Below are 19922 nucleotides of genomic sequence, written 5' to 3'. Positions count from 1 at the left end.
GCTCTACCTTGTAGGTTCCTTGTAGGACCCATGAGACAACAAGCAAGCAGCTGTCTCCTCTCCTGAGCCCAGAAACTTGGAGCAGCTTGTCCTCCTCTACACAGCTAGCGGGAACTGCTGTGGTTACCCCAGTGCTCCGACTCTCAGGCTCTCCACTCCAACTTAGTTCATGTTGAAAAGTCAATAGTGTAAGATTTTAATACCATGGAGATGTGTTTTAAGTTACGAAATCATGTATGATGGGACCAGCCTAGGAAATTCAGCTCTCCAGCATCTATTGCATGTTTGTTAGAGAATGTGGAAGAAGAAAGGCTTGTTGAAACTGCAGACAGATAAGCCATAGACAGTCTCATGACTGGTTAGTTTGGTAACAACTTTGGTTAGTAGATGACAAAGGTACCCTAGGATCATAGGAAGATGTATATCTCACGTGTGTAAATATGGTTCCTTTGGCAATAGACTCCTGGCTTTTAAACACAGCACAGCATCCCGCCTGCAGGACAGCAGAAGCTTCCCTAGTTGCTTGTACTGAGCAAATGAAACAAGAGGAATTGAGGAGGACTCATTAGCAAGTGTAAGACTGTGAAGGAAGTAGGGACCACTAGTCCTGTTACTATGATGGAACCTGTCTAGCGTAGCTGTCAGACAATTGTGAATGGCAATATGGAACATCTGCTTCAGCATCCCCCTCTCTCATCAGGTGTAAACAGATTGAGCACACATGCAATTATGTCCAGCAAAAATTCACTTGACTCAAGTCAAAGGCAGAGCTTTAACTGTGCAACCTGAGTGGACAACAACACACTGCCTACAACAAACAACGCTGAGAGTCTGAAAACAAGCATCCATGGCACTTTACTGCAGAGATTACAGATTACAAACCAGTAATTTATTTTCCATCCTAAAAAGAGAAATGGTTTTTTAAATTTTTTTATTGATTTTATTGAGCTGTATATTTTCCATTGCTACCCTCCTTTTTTCTCCCCTCCTTTTCAGCCCTCTCCCAGGATCCCCATGCTCCCCATTTACTCAGGAGATCTTGTCTTTTTCTACTTCCCATGTACAATAGATCCATGTATTTCTCTCTTAGGGTCCTCATTGTTGTCTAGGTTATCTGGGATTGTGAATTGTAGGCTGGTTTTTGAGTATATACGAAATTTGTCTTTCTGTGTATGGATTACCTCACTCAATATGATGTTTTCTAGATCCATCCATTTGCCCTCAAATTTCAAGATTATTTTTTTTCTGCGGTGTAGTACTCCACTGTATAAATATACCACATTTTTCTTATCCATTCTTCGGCTGAGGGGCTTTTAGGTTGTTTTCAGGTTCTGGCTATGACAAACAAAGCTGCTATGAGCATAGTTAAGCACATGTCCTTGTGGTACCATTGAGCCTCCTTTGGATATATACCCCAAAGTGATATTGCTGGGTCTTGAGGAAGGTTGTTTCCTAATTTTCTAAGAAATCTCCATACTGATATCCAAAGCTGATGTGGGAGAATTGTCTGTATTCTGTCAATCTGTTTAATTTGAATAAACACTGATTGGCCAGGCAGTAAGTATAGGCAGGTCAACCAGACAGGAAGTAGAGGTGGGGCGATGAAAACAGGAGAATGCTAGGAAGGAGGAAGCCCATTCCTCCCATTCTTGCCCAGATCACTGAGAAGCAAGATGCAACCTGCCCAGCTGAGAAAGGTACTGAGCCATGTGGCTAACATAGATAAGAACAATGGGTTTATATGAGCTACAAGAGCTAATAAGTAGCCTGAGCTAATGGGCCAATAAGTTTTATAAGTTATGGAGATCTCTGTGTGATTTTCTTTGGGGCTTGCTGGCTGTGGGGTACCAGGCGGGACAGATACCCCAACAAGCAGCCCCTCATGTTACACAAAGTGGCTTTACCAGTTTGCACTCCCACCAGCAATGCAGGAGTGTTCCCTTTACCCCACATCCTTTCCAGTTGTCATCAGCGTTTTTGACCTTGGCCATTCTGACAGGTATATGATAGAATGGAAAAGCAAAAAATCCAGGACAGCCAAAACAATCCCGTACAATAAAGGAACTTTTGGAGGCATCACAATCCCTGACTTCAAACTCTACTACAGAGCCACAATACTGAAAACAGCCTGGTATGGGCATAAAAACAGACAGGAGGAGCAATGGAACCGAATAGAAGACCTGGATGTCAATCCACACACCTACAAACACCTGACTTTTGACAAAGGAGCAAAAAAATATAAAATGGAAAAAAAGAGAGCATATTTAACAAATGGTGCTGGTATAACTGGAGATCAACATGTACAGTAATGAAAATAGATTCATATCTATCACTATGCACAAAACTCAAGTCCAAATGGATCAAAGACCTCAACATAAAGCCAACAACACTGAACCTCATAGAAGAGAAAGTGGCAAGTACACTTGAACGCATTGGCACAGGACACCACTTCCTAAATATACCTCCAGCAGCACAGACACTGAGAGAAACGATTAATAAATGGGACCTCCTGAAACTGAAAAGCTTCTATAAAGCAAAGGCAAAACGACAGCCTACAGACTGGGACAAGATCTTCACCAACCCCACATTGGACAGAGGTCTGACCTCCAAAATATACAAAGAACTCAAAATTGGTCATCAAATGAACAAATAATCCAATAAAAAAATGGAGTACAGACCTAAACAGAGAATTCTCAACAGAAGAATCTCAAATGTCTGAAAGACATTTAAGAAAATGTTCAACATCCTTAGCCATCAGAGAAATGAAAATCAAAATGACTCAGGTTTTTAAAAGAACCCTTAGAGTGGACTGGTGCTGAGAACTGTCACACTGATAGCACTTACACAGAAAGAACACTGTCTCTGAGAAGATGACAATGACAGCCAAGAAGGGTCCTTGGAAATAGGAGACACCAGATGCTGGGTAGCCAGGTATCTGCCTTTCTTATCCATTATATAGTATCTTCTTCCACTATGTGATTTAAGAATCACAGTATTACAACCGAAAAGACTCTTGGGATTCTAGTCAATCTTCACTCCTCATAGATGCAAACTGAGGCTCAAAGGCAGCTAACCATTTGTCTCCTGACTTGTACATGTGGGTGCTCTGTGGAACAGCCTAGATGGAGCTCAGATGGACGGGCCTATGCTCCTTCTGCAGTCTGGAAGTGAACTTCACGCACACTCTTCTGCCGCCACAAGTACTCTTTTCCTATTTTACTTTCTGTTCCATAAAGAAATACATCCCCAGTGTAACTCTGCAAAGTCACAGCTGCACAGCACACCAGGGAGAACAAAACGCTAAGGGATTTTATTTGGCTCTGAATATATCCCAGGACTAAAACTCTTTCCCTAAAGAATGAGCTGTCACTTTAGGTGGTGGCAGTGTGGCAGGGGAGAAGCACCTGGCTCAGTCTCTAGTTATGTGATGTGATGTGGAAAGGATTACCTGGCCCTGTTGTCACTCCTTCCTAAGAGAGCTCCTCATTGCTATGGTAACAGGGTTCCTCAGCCCCAGGCCTCAGGCACCCCTTTTCCTCTTCTTTCTGGTGTATCTTGTTTTGCTGTTCACAAACAGAGGAAAATTGCTTTTTTCTCTCCTGCTTTCTGATGTATTCTTTCCTTCAGATCCTCCAGTCTGTGAAGCAACCTACCACTGACTCCAATGCAGGCAGAAACACAAATGCAGAGCAGTCTTAAACAGATCAACAGATACAGATGGGTGCATTTAGAGCCTCCAGGCAGGACCTAACGGTGGAACTCTGATGAGTTGGACACGGGTGTACCTGCAACTCAAGATTACCTTCAGTATCGCTTTAAAGTGAATCCTGTAAAATAACTCAATGCACTTAATTATGATTTTAGTAGCTGGCATGATAACGCACTATGAAATTAGGATGTTATATAACCTGCAACATGGAGACCAGTTCCCTACAACACTGCTGTGACTCATTCTGTTTTCTTCACTGTTCTGATGTAAATGGAATGCTGCTGGAGGTCAGAGACAGGCAGCAGCGAGGGCAGGAAAGGAGCCGCATTAAGAATGGGGTCCACTGTTCACTCAGTCATGCCCTGGGTCCAATCAAAACCAGTTCTATCTGGTTTCTGCTTTTGTCAACTGAAATGCTGGGCATAATGAGACACTTGGTGGCATTTTGAAACTTAAACGGTATCTGCATATTATTTACAGTGACTGCAAGTTCATAAAAGACGGACCCTTTGGGATTGGGGGCTGGTGCATACTGCATTCAGGTGGTAGATTTAAGCATCCCAGAGAGCCAGTGTAGATAGTCAGTGTGAGAAGAGACCTATGGTTCGAATCCAGAACAAGCTGCCATGCCATAAAACTGGGCAATTTACCCAGCCTCTCAGAGCTCCCTGAGGATCCTCAACAGCAAAATGGGAATGATAATGGCATAATATAATCACCACATTATTATGAAGATTAAATGCATTAACAGACCTCAAAATGCCTAGAAGAATAAATGCTACATAATACACCCTTCATAGCTATCTTGACTTGCTGATATTGAACAGATTAGAAAAAATAAATTGAGCTATAGAATATCATGTGCACTCACTTAAAATATTTAGGAATAGTAACAGATACATTTCCTTATGGCAAAGTATGCAACAATGGCATATCAAAACTGAGATGCCATCCTTCTTCCTAGACTACTGGATTAGGAGGTATGGGTCAGGTAGCACTTTAATACTTATAAATGCTCAAGTTTTGTATTAAGCATTTTTTTGTGTAATCCTATGGGTTTCCATATTTGTGTAGTTAAATTTTATTTAAAAAGAGAAAAAGGGCACACTCATTTTCACTTGGAGAACTCTTAATTTGATGCTATTTTGGTTAGTTCTGCTGTTTCAGGTGTTGATATAGACCAGGGAATTTGGCGAAAGTTCCCCAGACCTTCTGCCTCTCCCACTAAAACCCTGTTGTTCTTCGCATGGTAACACTGCCTACTACCTTTCCTGACTGCCTGATGATAGTTCTACATAAGGCCCTATACAGCTCGCCTTCTAGCTACTCCTTAAGAAAAAGCACTGTATGGGGAAGGGTGTTGGATCAAACATGATACTCAGAGGTACAAGAGTCTACGATTCTATTGGCCATTTTGTTTAGGGACATACTCACAGGAAACTTCCACCCTTAATTCTTTTATTTCTTTTGGAGTATTTCAGTAAATAAAATAATTTATATTTATATTATAAAAGTTTTTATTAAAATAAAAACTATATAAATTATTTATATTTAAATATAAAAAATATATATATGAAATTTTCTAGGTAGTTGATTTCTTGTCACTTCTGAAAAAGATTATTTCTACTTTTTAATCATTTCACTGGATTAAATTTACTATTATAAGAACTATAGTTTATTTGCTAATTGCTGAAACAACATGTCTGAATTTCTTTTCATCCATATCTACAACTACAATTTCAAAGGACTTGGAAATACAATTTAGTTATTTTTGTTAGTTCAGTGCTTTCTGGGTGTGGTTCAAAGCTGATTTAAGACGAGGCTCTGAGCTTATAATTGGCAGACAGAAAATTTGAGACTATGAAAGATGAAGTATTTAGCTTTAGATTCTAGGGAAATTCATGTACATACTTCAGAATCCTTTCACTATGCCCAGTCTATCTATTTTGATAGAACAGAGATTCGGCACAGCCTAAAAGCACATGCCGTCAACTGACATCTTTGCTGAGGGCTCAGTTCTGTGAGTAGAACCATAGGCTGCCTGTGAGTGAGTTCTAGGTAGAGAAGGGTAACTTTAATAGCTTCCTTGATAAGTACGGAGGAATTCAGTACCTAAGGATTCAGTAGACAGTAAAGCCTGTTACCTTAGATGGACATTGTTTACCTAAATGGAGAAGTACTGTTCAACTGTAGGAAGACATGGCTATCGGCAGCATTAGAAAATCTGAAGTTACAGCCAGGCAAGTGGTGGTGCCTGCCCTTAATCCTGGCACTTGGGAGGCAAACCTGGTCTACTGTGAGAGTTCCAGGACAGCTAGAGCTACACAGAGAAACCTTGTTTTGAAAAGCCAAAAAAAGAAAGAAAAGCAAAGGTAGGAAGGAAGGAAGGAAAGAAGGAAGGAAGGAAGGAAGGAAGGAAGGAAGGAAAAAAGAAGGAAGGAAGGAAAAAAGAAGGAAGGGAGGGAAGGAGGGAGGGAGGGAGGGAGAGAGGGAGGGAGGGAAAAAAGAAAGAACAAGGAAAGAAAATACACAGAATTTTTTTTTTTTTTTTTGGTGAGGGTTTTGTTTTCTTTTCTGGTGTTTAAAAGCCACTTAAGATCATTAAAACATAATAAAACAAACAACATCAAGACAACAACAACAAAAAACAAACTCATAAGCAGCTAAATTTTCAGTGTGCAATTACAGAAACATCCCAATGTTTTTATAATTATTTTCCATAGATATTGGGCAAATTAGTACTTACTGTACTAATTATGCAAAAATTTGACAACTATCTTCAAGAAGAACTCAGCCATAACTTGTGGTTAGTATCCTACTGAACAGGGCCTTGATATTGTATTACTGAACCAATACAATACAGTTGGGGTGTTTTTCTGTACCATACCTAGAGGGGAACTTGCTGGTCATAACTAGAGACAGCGGTTGTGTTTCAGTCGTTATGTATCTGAGGAGAGCCCATGGCTGTTATTTAGGACTCCCTCCAACCTTGCAGTTGAGCAGAACCAAGGGCAGCAGATGGTTCATCCTCAGATCCCACAGTATCTTCCTAGTCTCAGATCCCCACTATAATGTCACAGTTCAATACCCATTAGATCACATGTCTAAACAGAAGAAATATTTGGAATATACCTTCCCTGTAAAGTTCCCTCAGAAAGGACATTAACCATATTTAGGTTAAAATGATTTTTATTTTTAGAAGATCATAATAAATCTTATAGTTCTATCAAAGTCAAACAAAATTGGAAATTCAAAGCAAAATATTATGAATTATACTTTTTTTCTAAAATGAGCAGAAAATTACTAAAAGTACATTCTAACTTTTCATTCTAATAAGCCAGCTTTTGTATGCCCTCATACCAATGTCCATCTTGATGAAGCTGAGAGGTTTGGAGAGGGGTCTGGAGACTTCCATGAATTTATGAAGACAAAGTGAGAAATGTGAACCAAAAACAGCCCCATTCACAACTTCACATTTCCCTTTGGTGTCTCTGCAGCCTGTCATGGCTCACCTGTAGACAGGTTGAAAACTTCCACCAGCCTCACTAGGCAATTTCGTTTGCTTGTGTTTTTGAGGAAGCGGGCTACTTTTTACTTTAATTGTTTGCCAGAAAAAGTCAATAAATATTGATTTCTCATTTATTTGGCTTGTTCATTAAAAATTTCCATAGTGACTTACCAGGAATGTTCACTCTCTAATTAGTGAGAATCAATAGCATTGTAGTCAAACTATTTGTTGAGCAGTGAAGAAGATTAAAAATAAATCAAGATAAACGACAATTATAAAAACTTACCAGATTATTGAATTTATTTATACATGACTAAAGAAAGTTTGATTCTACTCCAGGATTAGTCCTGGCCCACTTCTGTGCTAAACAATGAGACAACAAAGAACAACTATTTCATTGCCATACATCTGATATTCTTATAGGAGACATTCTTTCAAAATGCTTATTAGATTTATTTATTAACTTATTTATTTGTGTGTGGGGACACTTTGCACGTGCCAGGGTTACTGTGGAAGCCAGAGGAAAACTTGTAGGAGTTGGTCCTCTCTTTCTACCATGTGTATCCTAGGAACCAAACTCACCTTGTCAGGTGGTAGCAAGCACCCTTATTGGCTTAGTTATCATGCTGGATACTTTATGAGACAGTCTTCATAAAGAAGAACAAGTGTTCATTTTAATGACTTCCCACTTAATGAATTTCATTTTTAATTATATCTTTAACTTTAGTTTACAATTCTGGCCTCCTGTGCTGAAAGTGAATGCTTAATACACTCTCAAACTCTACCAGGGTATAAAATAGATGTTACAGTGAAGATTTGACTGGCCTCAAAGACCCAAGTATCTGAAGAGCTAATCAAATAAGGACCAAGAGAAAAGGGATGGGGAAATGAAAAAACATTACTCAGGAGTCCAGTGATCTTAGAAACCTCCTTATTGCTTGAAGTGTTTGCTAATAATAGGATCCTTCTCTCTCACTAAATCTTAAACTCATGTTAAGTCTGAGTGTGTGTGTGTCTTTTCTCCGTTTTAGTTTCTAGTTATGGGGTTGTTTGAAAGGGAATGGCACCATTAGGAGGCGTGGCCTTGCTGGAGGAAGTGTCTTATTGTGGGAGTGGCCTCTGAGGTCTCTTTCCCTCAAGCTTCCCTCTTCTTCCTGTTACCTGCCAGATGTGGTGCTCTCCTTCCCAGCACGTCTGCCTACTCTCTGCTGTGCCTCCATCACGATGACAACAGACTGCACCTCTGCACTGAAAGTGAGCCACCCCAATTAAATGTCTCCTTATAAGAGTTGCTGTGGTCATGGTGTTTTTGTGACAACAATATAAACCCTAACAAAGACAAGTTATTTTGCTTGAAAAAAATCTTCTTTTCCTTTTGCTTGCTTGCTTTTTGCTTTCTGTTTTGAGATAGTTTCTCATGTACTTTAAGAGAAATTGCTTTAAAATATTTAATTTAGTACATTCCCTGTTAAATTTTAATAATCCACTGACTTCTGAGTTTTTATGTATTTGATTAAAACAAACAAACAAACAAACAAACAAAACACCCCAAACAGTACAAGTTAAAATAATAATAACAACCACCTGGGTAGGGTTTGGAGGGGAGGAGGTTGATTTAATCAAAACAAATTATATTCTTTCATAAAATTCTCAAGCAATAACTTTTAAAACACAATGCATTAGAACTCTGCTCCTTTCTTCTATCTTCTTGTTTACTTCACTGGCTTCCTCTGGTATTACTTGCTAGAAATGCTATGTCAACAATGGAGAGAAAGGGGAAAGGTGCTTTTAATAAAGCAACACTGAATGTATTTTTAATTTTGTAGAGAATTCCTGATTTCAGCATTTGTTATGCACAGGAGGTTTGATGAAGACTTTTGTTACTCTCATATCAAGTTAAGGAAGCTCCTTCATAGTTCTAACTAGATAAAACTTATTATAGATAGATATTATTAACTGTCCATCTTCATTCACTGAAATAGCTACATTAAATTTTCTTTTAGTTAATATGTGAAATATGAGCTCTTATCTTTCTTAATGTTAAACCAACTTTTGTGTTCTTTGCACAGTCTTACTATGGTCATGATACATCATATTTTAAGTTATATTTCTGGATTTGGTTTGCTAGTATTTAATGTTGGACATTGAAAGTTTTTAGATCAGCTGGATTTTCAAGGTCTGAGCCTTGAGATCATTCCTGGGTCTGCTGTTTTCCTTTTGTAGAGGATCTTCTAGAAAAAAAAACTGAAGGGTCATTGGTACAAAAATATCTACATTTTGCTTGCCTGAGATATAATTTTTCCTTATTTTGTATTTTATTCATGTTTTCATTTGAGACAGTTCTTCCTGTGTAGAAGGCTGGCCTCAAACTTGTGGTCCTGCAGCTTTAGTTTCCTGAGGGCTGGGGCTGCAGATGACAAACCTCTTCATCATTCTGAAAGGCACTGATGCTAAAGTCAGTAGGTGAACTGTAGACAGGTTTGTTTTGGGCCACCAGGTGGCAAAACAACATGGAGACTTCTTGTTAATTATGAAAACTCAGCCTATAGCTTAGGCTTTTTTCTAACTAACTTTTATAACAACTTAACCCATTTCTATTCTACCTGCTGGCTCATGGCTCGTGATTCGTACCATTCCTCATGCGTGTCTTGTTCCCTCTAAGTCTGGCTGGTGACTCTGCCTTTCTTCTTCCCAGAGATCTCTCTGTCCACCTATATCTCTTCTTACCTTGGATGGCCATTTAGCTCCTTATTAAACCAATCACAATGACACATATTCACACAGTGTAAAGGAATATTCTGCAACAAAGCACAGTTTATTTTCTCTCAACATTTTAAAGTTAGTATCCTGATATCTTCTGGCTTCCACTTCAGAATTTTACCACTGTATTTTTTATTGGATAATTTTATTTTATTTACTTATTGGAAATATTTAGAATTTTAAACCACCTGCTTTTGAAAGCAGCAATCATATTTCTGGATATCTATCTAAATATTATAACAGGTTAAAAAAGGGGACAACTCATCAGGTAGTGCATTGTGTCATTATTAAGAAATCTTAACTTATTATCATATACATTCAATATAAACTCTATAGCTTTCTTAAACAGGGAGTTTCCCCTGATTCCAGACCCAATCTAAGAGCAGTGCTGACTACAAAATTTCATATAACCCTTATCTACTTGGTGCTTGGTTTGACATTTGTGGTCAAATATGTTTCAGACAGGAGATAGGACTCCAAGACAGAAAGTGCAAGTGACATTTGGGATTCCCAGAAGACAGAGGTTCTGACAGAGGAAAAACACTAAAACGCACACTTGAGGTCCTAGGACTTGGCCATCAAGACAGAGGGTCACACGTTTGAGGCCAGTCTAGATGACACAGAGAGATCCTGTCTCAAAACAAAACAAAAGCAATGAACAACTACAAAAAATACTAAAAGGAGCAAAAACATTTTTTTTTTTAAATGAAAGCAAATTTAGCACAGTTGCTGCGAGTCAGCTAAGTCAACCCTCTCCCTGCCAGCTCTACTGGAAGCTCCCAGGCTCATTTAGAGCCCAGGATGGGACGGGTTTTGCTGTGTTTTTAGGAAGATGATATGATTATTTGAGTGATTGTTTACAGTCTTTTACCTGTAGCATTGTCATTGCTGGAGCTGGATAGATGGAATACACACAATGTATAGAATATATAGGATACACCATGTTGGGACTTCTTTTGATCAGGTCTTTGCCATGTTTCATTGTTTCAGCCTCAGAGCTGCATAGAAATTTCTATAAAGGACAGCTAGAATGCTCTGTGACAAGTTTGCTGTCAACACCACCAAGGCAGTAGCCAGCACTAAGCTCTGGCTGGACTTAGGCCCTGCACCAAGGACTTAACTAAGATGATTCACGCAATTCTTCTATCAGCACCACGCATTTATTCTTTCATAGTCTTTTCTGCTTTTATAAGATAAGGAACATTAGAGAACTTCTTTATACTCAACAGATGGAAGAGTTGGTACTTAAATGCAGTAAGCAACTAGAGGAACAAGTACTGTGGGTGTGGATGTGTGGATGTGTGGATGTGGGTGCACTGGTGTGTGGGTGTGGGTGTGGGTGTGGGTGTGGGTGTGGGTGTGGATGTGGGTGCACTGGTGTGTGGCTGTGGATGTGGGTGTGGGTGTGGGTGTGGATGTGGGTGCACTGGTGTGTGGCTGTGGATGTGGCTGTGGATGTGACTGTGGATGTGGGTGTAGATGTGGGTGTGGCTGTGGGTATGGTTGTGGGTGTGGCTGTGGGTATGGGTGTAGATGTGGGTGTGGCTGTGAAGGTCAGTGTTGAGTGTCTTTCTTGACAGCCTTCCGCCTCGTTGTTTGAGACAGAGTCTCTCACCGACCCCTAGCTTACCCATTGGCTTAAATGGCTAATCATCTCCAGGGATCTTTTTGTCTCTGCCTGCCCCCAGGTTCTGGGGCTACAGATTTGTTAATATGCCCAGATTTTCACAGAGGTGCAAAGGATTCAAGGCCAGGCTCTCACATTTGGGCAGCAGGCACTTTAGCAACAAAGCCATCTCCTGAACATGAATGGTGAAGTACTTTACGGAACCCTTGAATTTACACTTTGTCACAGATGAGATTCAGTGTGTTCTATACACGAGTGTGCCGCGGAGGAGGTAAATGTGAGAAGTGTCTGGTAGCAATGCCCACCTTCTACGGCGACCTCTGGATTACTCACATCCCTATGGGCACCTCAGTTCTGTTCACAACTGGTGGCGGCATTTACGATGCTAGGAGCCAGGACTTTTTTTTAGTCTTTATCCCAAGACTACCTTGTGGCAGTTCAAATGACCCCATTTGTATTAGAAACATCAATTAGAGAGGAAAAAGTCATTCTGATTTTAAGCAACTGTTATCTGAATTCCTTTTTTCTCTTCAGATGTGTATATGGTGACTTAAATTCTACATCTATCTATCTCTTTCCCATTTTCAATTCCATTCATCCACAAGATATTTTTGTTACATATTTGCCATTCTTTCTATGCAGTAAACTACCTTTCCCCTTATAAGTCTCTGCATCTTAAACAGAGACTCGGTGTTCACATGACTTTCAGTAAGATTGCACTTTTCCTTATTCCTTTCATTATGGCAACAATCATTTGCCTGAATAGGTAACTCCCTCTTATCCACCCCTGGCTTTCTTTCAGTACTCTATGGAACATGCATTACCTCTCTCTAAAAAAACAAATTCTAAATATTTGAAGCTAAAACAGCATCATCATAAGAATCGTGAACTATGTGGAGGCTCAGGATAAACATTTTGAATTTCAGGGGCTTTTCAAGGAAAAGTATCAGAAGTAAGTTAAACCTTATATTCTAATGATAAGGTAACATGGTAGCTCAGCCCCTGATGTCACCGCCATCCCAGAGTTGAGGAAGCAGGGTAGAGAACTCATGCAGACCAGTGTTAATGAGGTACTGAGCAAAGATAGTATGGAAAAAAAAATCACCGTTTTTACAAATGGAATGCAATATTTGACAACTACACAGTGTAAAACAGATGTGATTTGAGATCTGTTAACTATTGATGAAAAATTATTTAATTGTTTTCTATAATTATGGGGAGAATAAAGAATTAGAATATATTAAAGAATGAATTTTCTTCTCTCTGCTCTGGCTGGCCTGGAACTTGCTATGTAGACTACACTAGCATGGAACTCAAAAGGTCTGCTGGCCTCAGTCCTGCTCTCTGGGTGCCGGGATTAAAGCACTGCACCACACGCCTGGCCTTGTACCAAAATTTTAATAAAATACCTGCCTTGTTTCATTTCTGACCAGGATACATTCAAATAGTGTTAAAAGATAATTTAAGTGTGGTGAATCTTCGTAAAGTTTGAAAATTAGTTTCATTCCTCAGAAATGCCTGGAATTCCAATACTGAGTGTTGACTAACTACTCAGAGCTTGCAGGAAGCTCCGTCCTAGGACATGGGTCAGTGGGAGGAATGGGTGCTTCCAGCCCTCTCCTGCCGCCTTGTCTTCCCTCCCTTTCATTATTTTGTTCTGAAACAGTTTATCATGGACCTACTTCAAGAGCTGCCTCAAGCCCAAAATACCTTTTAACCCTCCAGACCTGGGAAGCAGATGAGAACTGGACAGTCCTAACAGACTGCATATAACCCGGCACCTAATGGGCAGACACCAAGATGGTGGCCGCTAGCATTGTACTTTGTGTTACAGGAATTCAGAAAGGTCTTCCAGTACTGAATGGACTGTGTTTGGTCTGCAACCTTCCTCCCTAAATCTCTAAGTTTTGGTGTTCCGTAGCAACAGAAGCAAAAATCAATTTAGAAAAGTACTTTCCAGAACATTCCCTCTAGCTCCTAGCCAAGCCACTTAAGTCTATGTGCTCAAGTGATTGAAATTCAAGATCTGCCATTGGCTGTCTTTGACTGCAAAACTGGAAGAACATGGCTTGATGTGTCTGTTGCTAAAGTCTGCAGTGACGATTCCACCTCGACACAAGCAGGGTCGCTTTCAGGAAGAACGAGCAGTCACCACATCTCACTGTGAACCGACAGTGTTGCTAGGGAAACTGGTAATTACGTAGCAAAATGGAGGGTGCAGAATAGAAAAAGAGTTCAGAAGAAATGTAAGGTTTTGATCCAAATCAGCATGTTAATAGCACATCTGCTGATCTTCTGTAGTCATATAATTTAATAAATGCCATTAATTATATGTCTGACAAGATACCGACTTCTAAACTGAAAGAAATGAGTAACGGGAAAGTCTACTGGTTACTGGTCATATCCTGAGTATACCACAGCAAGACCCTGTATTTATAGTAAACTACAATTAAACTTTAAACACCCATAAAGGTTAAAAACCTATACTGGCTTGGTTTCTGCGCCTTCTCTTTTTACTTCAGTTGTACGCCTTTCCAGGGATAAACACTGTAGCCGCATTTGCCGATAGCATGACTTCCTTTGCAGTATAGCCACATGGTGCCACGCGACGGCGGCAGGCTGGAGAGGAAAGAGTTGCCACCACTTTTATATTTCACACAATAAGGTCAATCCAGAGCAGGTGGGACCTCAGAGACACAGCCCTGGATGGGATGGCTTACCCTCAAGGCTCCTCCCTGGCAACTGCCTTGAGGCAGTACTTATAAACGATTCCTTACTTAGGGACAGCCCAGCAGAAAGACATAAACCAAGGGAGTGCATTCAAATCTTTAAACACCGACTTCATTAAAATAAACATTTTTCAGTTCTTTGTACTTTTAATGATTAAGAAAATACTTCTGAAGTTAATGCTACAATATAAATAGTTGCTTATCAGAAACATCTCTCTGGAAACATCTGTGTCTGTTTGTGGTATATGCATGTGCATGTTTATGCGTATGTGTAGACATGCCAATGAGTGTTTGTCTCAGTGTGGACACGTGTATGTTGAGCTCAGCCATCATTCCTCAAGAAACATTATTTTATTTTACATTATTTTACTTTATTACTAACCTTATTTTATTTTAGAAGAGGTCTTTCAGTGAACCTGGAGTTTTGATTCAGCTAGGCTAGCTGACGACAAGCCCCAGTCATGAATTCTTATCTCTTGCTCCTTGTCCTAGTACTGGGATAACAGGTGTACACACTGCACACGGCTTTTTATGTGAATGCTGTGGATCTGAGTTCAGGTTGTTACATTTGTGGTAAAGTGGTGAACACTTTACCAGCTGAGCTCTCTTCCCAGCCCTGGAAATATTTTAATAGGAAAGAAAGATCACCAAAAAAATGGAACAGCTCCTACAGAGTCTGCTGCGAGCCAGGCTAGCGACCTGCCAGGGCGCGGTAACACTGCTCTTGTGTAGCACTCACTATAAATTCATGAAAGACAAAGAAACCAAGTCCCCCAGTCTTCACATTTATGTGGACACAATCTCTTACATTTTTAATGTACGAATGCACTGTTTAAATGAAACATTCATATGGATATATACATAAACTCTACATACAAAATGTGAATGTGTGGAACGTATAAGTGACATGAGGATTGTGGATGTGTCTGATGCTATGTTCTCTTCTTATTTGGTTTTGGGCAAGATGGACCAAGTACAAGTAGGACCCCACATAAAGAAGAGAACTGAGGAGAGAGGGAATCTTAGATCAGGTTGCCAGCCCACTGATGCATGGGCAAGATACTATTCTACGAGTGGGGACCAGAAGAAATGGACGATTATTTCCAATGCCGTTTACGAAGGGTATTTATTCCTGACACTTGGGTTTGCTTTAGTTGGAACTGTCATTTCCGCTGAAGTGGTTATGTTTGATATGAGCTAAAAAGGACAAGGTCTTATCCTGATAAGCCTTAGAAAGTGGCTTGAGCTTTGGGTTCTCCAAGCCAGAAAAAAACCTCAAGTCTGTCAGCACAATGGTAAGGAGAGACCAACCTTGACTCAAGCCATCCTGGCAGGACATTTGCCTGACTTCCACATTCTCCATAGTGTCTGCTTTGGAGCCCTCACCCGGAGACGCTCTCCTCTCAAAGATGTTGTTGTTGTTGTTCACCTGGGTCCCACTCTGCTTTAGCAGTCTGAACACTTCGGCCTCGAGGTCTCTAATCTAGAAAACAAAAAGCCATTCACAAACTGAATGCCCAGCATGTCTCTGGCAGAGCTGCCTCCCCACGCAGTGGCTGTGAGAAACACTCACCCGGACTTGCAGGCCTTGCACTTCCACCAGGTGAGCCTTTTCCACCTCTTCCAGCTTCTTTCTTTCTACTTCTTGTCTCTTGATGAAGTCAAGCTCTCTAAAGAAGAAAATAATAGGTTCAATTGTAGATAACTTTAGTAAGTGAGAAAGAGCTATTTAAATAAATGAAACTCAAATAGAGTTCGTAGGAAAGTTTATAGCAACAAAAGACACCTTTAATGATCTAATCACAAGTACAGGAAGTAGTCTGATTTTCTCGGTACACTGTCCACCTGGAGAGAGTCCTGGTAAGGAGCATGTACACTCGTGTGGACAGGAGTGACTGCACTAATGACTCCGTGGGGAATTTAGCGGTGATAATTTCCTGTCAGTAGAAGTGAGTCTCTATTTCCAAGACACAAGGCAACAGATGGAAGTGAATGGTAAGAGCTGAAAGGAGGTTGTTCGAGTGAGAAAATCGTGGGCACTGGGACACAACGCATTCACACCTCCACGGGTAATCTTGGAAAAGAGGGTACCCCTCCATTCTTAGAGCTTCTCATGGAATATGCAAATCTGGTCATTTCTTATAGATACAGTGTTGTTGGCAAAAAGTTAAAACAATAATGTGCTGAGTTTCCACTAACAGTACTGCTATCCTCTTTGAAACAGCTCGTTATAGTTCTCTGTTTCAACTATTGAAATATTATTTCTAAGACAGGAAAGCCATGTGATGACTGTGGCACACACACTTAGCTGCTAAGGCTTGCCACAGAAAACCGGGAAAGGGCTGGTGTGGGCCTAGTGAGTCAGAAATAACTCATGAAAATCTCTTCGTGCATGCTTTCTAAGATTAAGTCATGACCCAAGATATGGGAGGAAAACAACTGCAGCTCAGAAAGGAGCTGCTGAAATTTCATTTGAGGGTCTGGTGACGGCCTGCCTCAATGCTGTAACCTGGGCTCCACGGACAGAGGACGAGAAATGCAGAGGCAGGGTGGGATGTCCTGCAAGTCAGTGTTTACATGTCTATAGAGGCAGGGTCTACGGTCACTGATTCTGAGGACAGACAGAAGCAGCCTCATCCAGACCCCATCTGCTCCTCTGCATGGAGTGTGTCCAACTGTCCACCAAGCATCCTGTACAACTCCAGTTACACTGCTGGTTTTTAAAAAAAGAAATGCTTCCAAAAAAAATCCAATAAGTGTAAATGTTTTAATAGTTACTATCAAAAACTAAGAAGGAGTCAGATGAAAACACACAAAATATATTTTCATGAGAAAAAGTTGCTCTCCTTCGCACACCTCAAACAGTATCAAGCATTGGGGATGTGTCCTCTTCAGACAGGCATGGGTTCTAACTGCTATTTGGATCCGTAGGGAATGCTTACTTTTGTTGAAAATCCTTGATCAACTTCTTTGCTTTGTTGTATTTCTTTTCCAAGGCCTGATACTGGCTTTGAGTCTCTTTGAGATGCTCATTCACAGTGTGACACAGGGTCTGTGCCTCGATCCAGTAGGTCTCCAGCTTCAGCATCCTCTCTTTATTCTCTTCAATATTCTGTTGAAGTTGGTTCTTCTCTAGTTCCCACCTTACTTTCTCATTTTCTGCTGCTTGCAGCTGGAGAAAACAAATGTCAAGGCAAAAACAATTTAGGTATGTCTGCAGCAACTATCGCTCCATTCTCATTTGCGAGTTTACCCCTAAACAAGTAACCATCTCTTTCTCCATTCTGAGCAAGTGTGCCATTTCTTTTAAGCGTCCTTCTTCAGTCCGCACTACTAAAGCTTGTGGTAAACATAAGTCTATTGTTCTGTACACTCAGTCATCAAAACAGCGTGGGACGAGAAGATTAACAATTCTTTCCATATCTATAAAGCATAAAATGGGAAAAAATGACTTGCTCAGGGTTATCCATCTGATAAATCATGAAACAAAAACTTGATTCCAAGTCCCATGAACTTTCTTTGATACCATGTAGTTTGAAGTACTGAAAGCAGGAAAAGATGTCTAGCATATCACTGATTCGGTTCAATATATGTCAACTCATTCCCTTTGAGAGCATGTTAAATAAAATGGTGGGCAATAAGTTGAAAATTAACTAAAAAGGGAGTGGGGTGGGGCAAGAGAGGAGGAGAAGCCTACAATGCAGTAGAACAGTGGTTTTCAACCTCCCTAACATTGCAACCTTTAATATAGCTCCTCAGGTTGTGGGACTTTGCTAACCAAAAATTTATTTTTGTTGTAATTTCATAACAATAATTTTGCTTCATGAATTGTAATGTGAATATTTGCATTTTCTGATGGTCTTAGAAGACCCTGTGAATTGGTCACCCTGTGACCCATGGGTTGAGAACCACTGCACTAATGGTTAAAATGGGACTTAGTCATTCAGCTTACATTTGGTATTTGCCTTAAAACTTGGACAAGTGGTCCAAGTTTCTAAGAGTCTGGGTTAGCGTCTACCCAGTGCCCTGGGCTCGCACAGCCCAGCCTCCCTGCAGCTCTCCCTGGGCTCACGATCACCCGGTAAGCTTCAGCTGCTCCTCCTGTTTTCAATCTGTAGATGATGCTATTAGGTTCCTGATTTCAGTTGACACAAACACAGTGGGCCTCTCAATATATTACAGGGAATGCTAAAAATGTCTAGGTCTTTATAGACCTTAATTTACACCAAGCATAAAAGACAAGGATAAATAAGGATATAAATGGCTGTCTGATTAATCTAAATCTCTGCAATAGATTGGAAGATAGCTCTGTGTGTTATTGTCTCTAGATACTCTTAGGAAGACGGAGTGCAGTTTTCTCTAGGTCTCTAGGCTGAATTCGAGAGCAGGAAAGATGAAACGCGGCTGGCTTTGATATTGATGCATGTTCAGATGAGGCTTACAAGGCACTGACAACAGCCACCTGCCCTTAGAGTTGCTGCTCTGTCTATCTTCTGTGTCTTCTTTAAACTTATGAGTATTCAAAATAAAGACATTCTGACATTATATAGCATTGAACATTTGAAATACACATTCACACGATATATATATATACACATATATATGTATATATTTATGTATTTATATATCATGGGTATAGTTTTTTGAAAACTTTTTACTAAATACATTTGGACAAGAGGTTACAAAGTAAAAAGTACTTTGAAATGAGGCAATCTATTTAACATGGATAAGAATTACAATTACATATTTTCAAGTGTGAATATCATATACCAATCTAGGAAGAAAAATATAAAATAGTAATTTGCAGTCTTTTCTAAATTAAATCTTCATAGTCAAATGCCTACGTCTGTCTCTGAAAGCATTTGTAAGCACAAGGCCTCCTCCTTTCCAACACCAGGAAGCAGCTCTGGGCCAGAAGGACTAGGTGTTTACCGCATTCATGGCAGCTGTTTATGTGCCCAGTCACTGCTAACTCAGGACTTAAGGACACAGTGCGAAGCTGGTACCATGAAGGAGGTATAAAGATGCTTTGACTAAAGAGTCTGAGAGCGTATTAGTCAACAATCCCATTTAAGCATAGAGCCCAGATAATTCATCACCCTCTAAAACACACGGGAATCCAAAGCAAGTGTTTCCTGTGAATGAGAAAACAGATCAATAGTCACAGGGATTAATTTTTATCTTAATTTTAAAGAGGTCATGGAAGCATTACAGAATAGTTTGAAAGAAACTGAAAAATATTTTTAAATCTCTGAAAATATACATTTGTTAGAGCTAAATACAATCGCTAGAACTGTATCTTGTACAAGAATTTTACAGTTTTCTTGATGTCTTATTTCATATAGATTAAAAATATAGTCTTTTGATTAATACTTTTTTTCTCTTTAACAAATTTAAATAATGCAAGCTAAGTATGTCTCAAGATTTCCAGTCATTCCTGGATCTAAATCAATTACACAGTGTCATAAAGTGAGTTTATAATATTTAATTCTTAGACATGGGAAGTTTTTTTGTAAAAATCAATTAATGTGCCACATTAAAACAATACATTTCTTCTATATATTAGCTAAAAATAAATAAATCTATTTA

The 19922-nt window shown here is 39.8% G+C and overlaps 1 protein-coding gene across 9 annotated transcripts in view; it reads right to left on the bottom strand.

Annotated features, from left to right (window-relative positions):
- The window catches only part of Ppp1r9a (protein phosphatase 1 regulatory subunit 9A), a 294415-nt gene that overhangs the window by 34140 nt on the left and 240353 nt on the right, over positions 1 to 19922 (bottom strand). For all 9 annotated transcript variants that reach the window (XM_048436978.3, XM_085684002.2, XM_048436982.3 and 6 more), the window contains 3 exons: positions 17276 to 17505; positions 15907 to 16003; positions 15645 to 15816 (listed from right to left, as the gene is read on the bottom strand). In XM_048436978.3, coding sequence (XP_048292935.3) covers positions 15645 to 15816; positions 15907 to 16003; positions 17276 to 17505 — 499 coding nt within the window. The remainder of the gene's footprint in view (positions 1 to 15644; positions 15817 to 15906; positions 16004 to 17275; positions 17506 to 19922) is intronic.

The sequence above is a fragment of the Myodes glareolus genome, chromosome 25 (assembly GCF_982192425.1).
Source record: "Myodes glareolus chromosome 25, mMyoGla1.1, whole genome shotgun sequence".
NCBI classification, from domain to species: domain Eukaryota; kingdom Metazoa; phylum Chordata; class Mammalia; order Rodentia; family Cricetidae; genus Myodes; species Myodes glareolus.
Note: the sequence above shows the minus strand (reverse complement) of the source record. Positions and strands in the feature narration are given on the sequence as shown.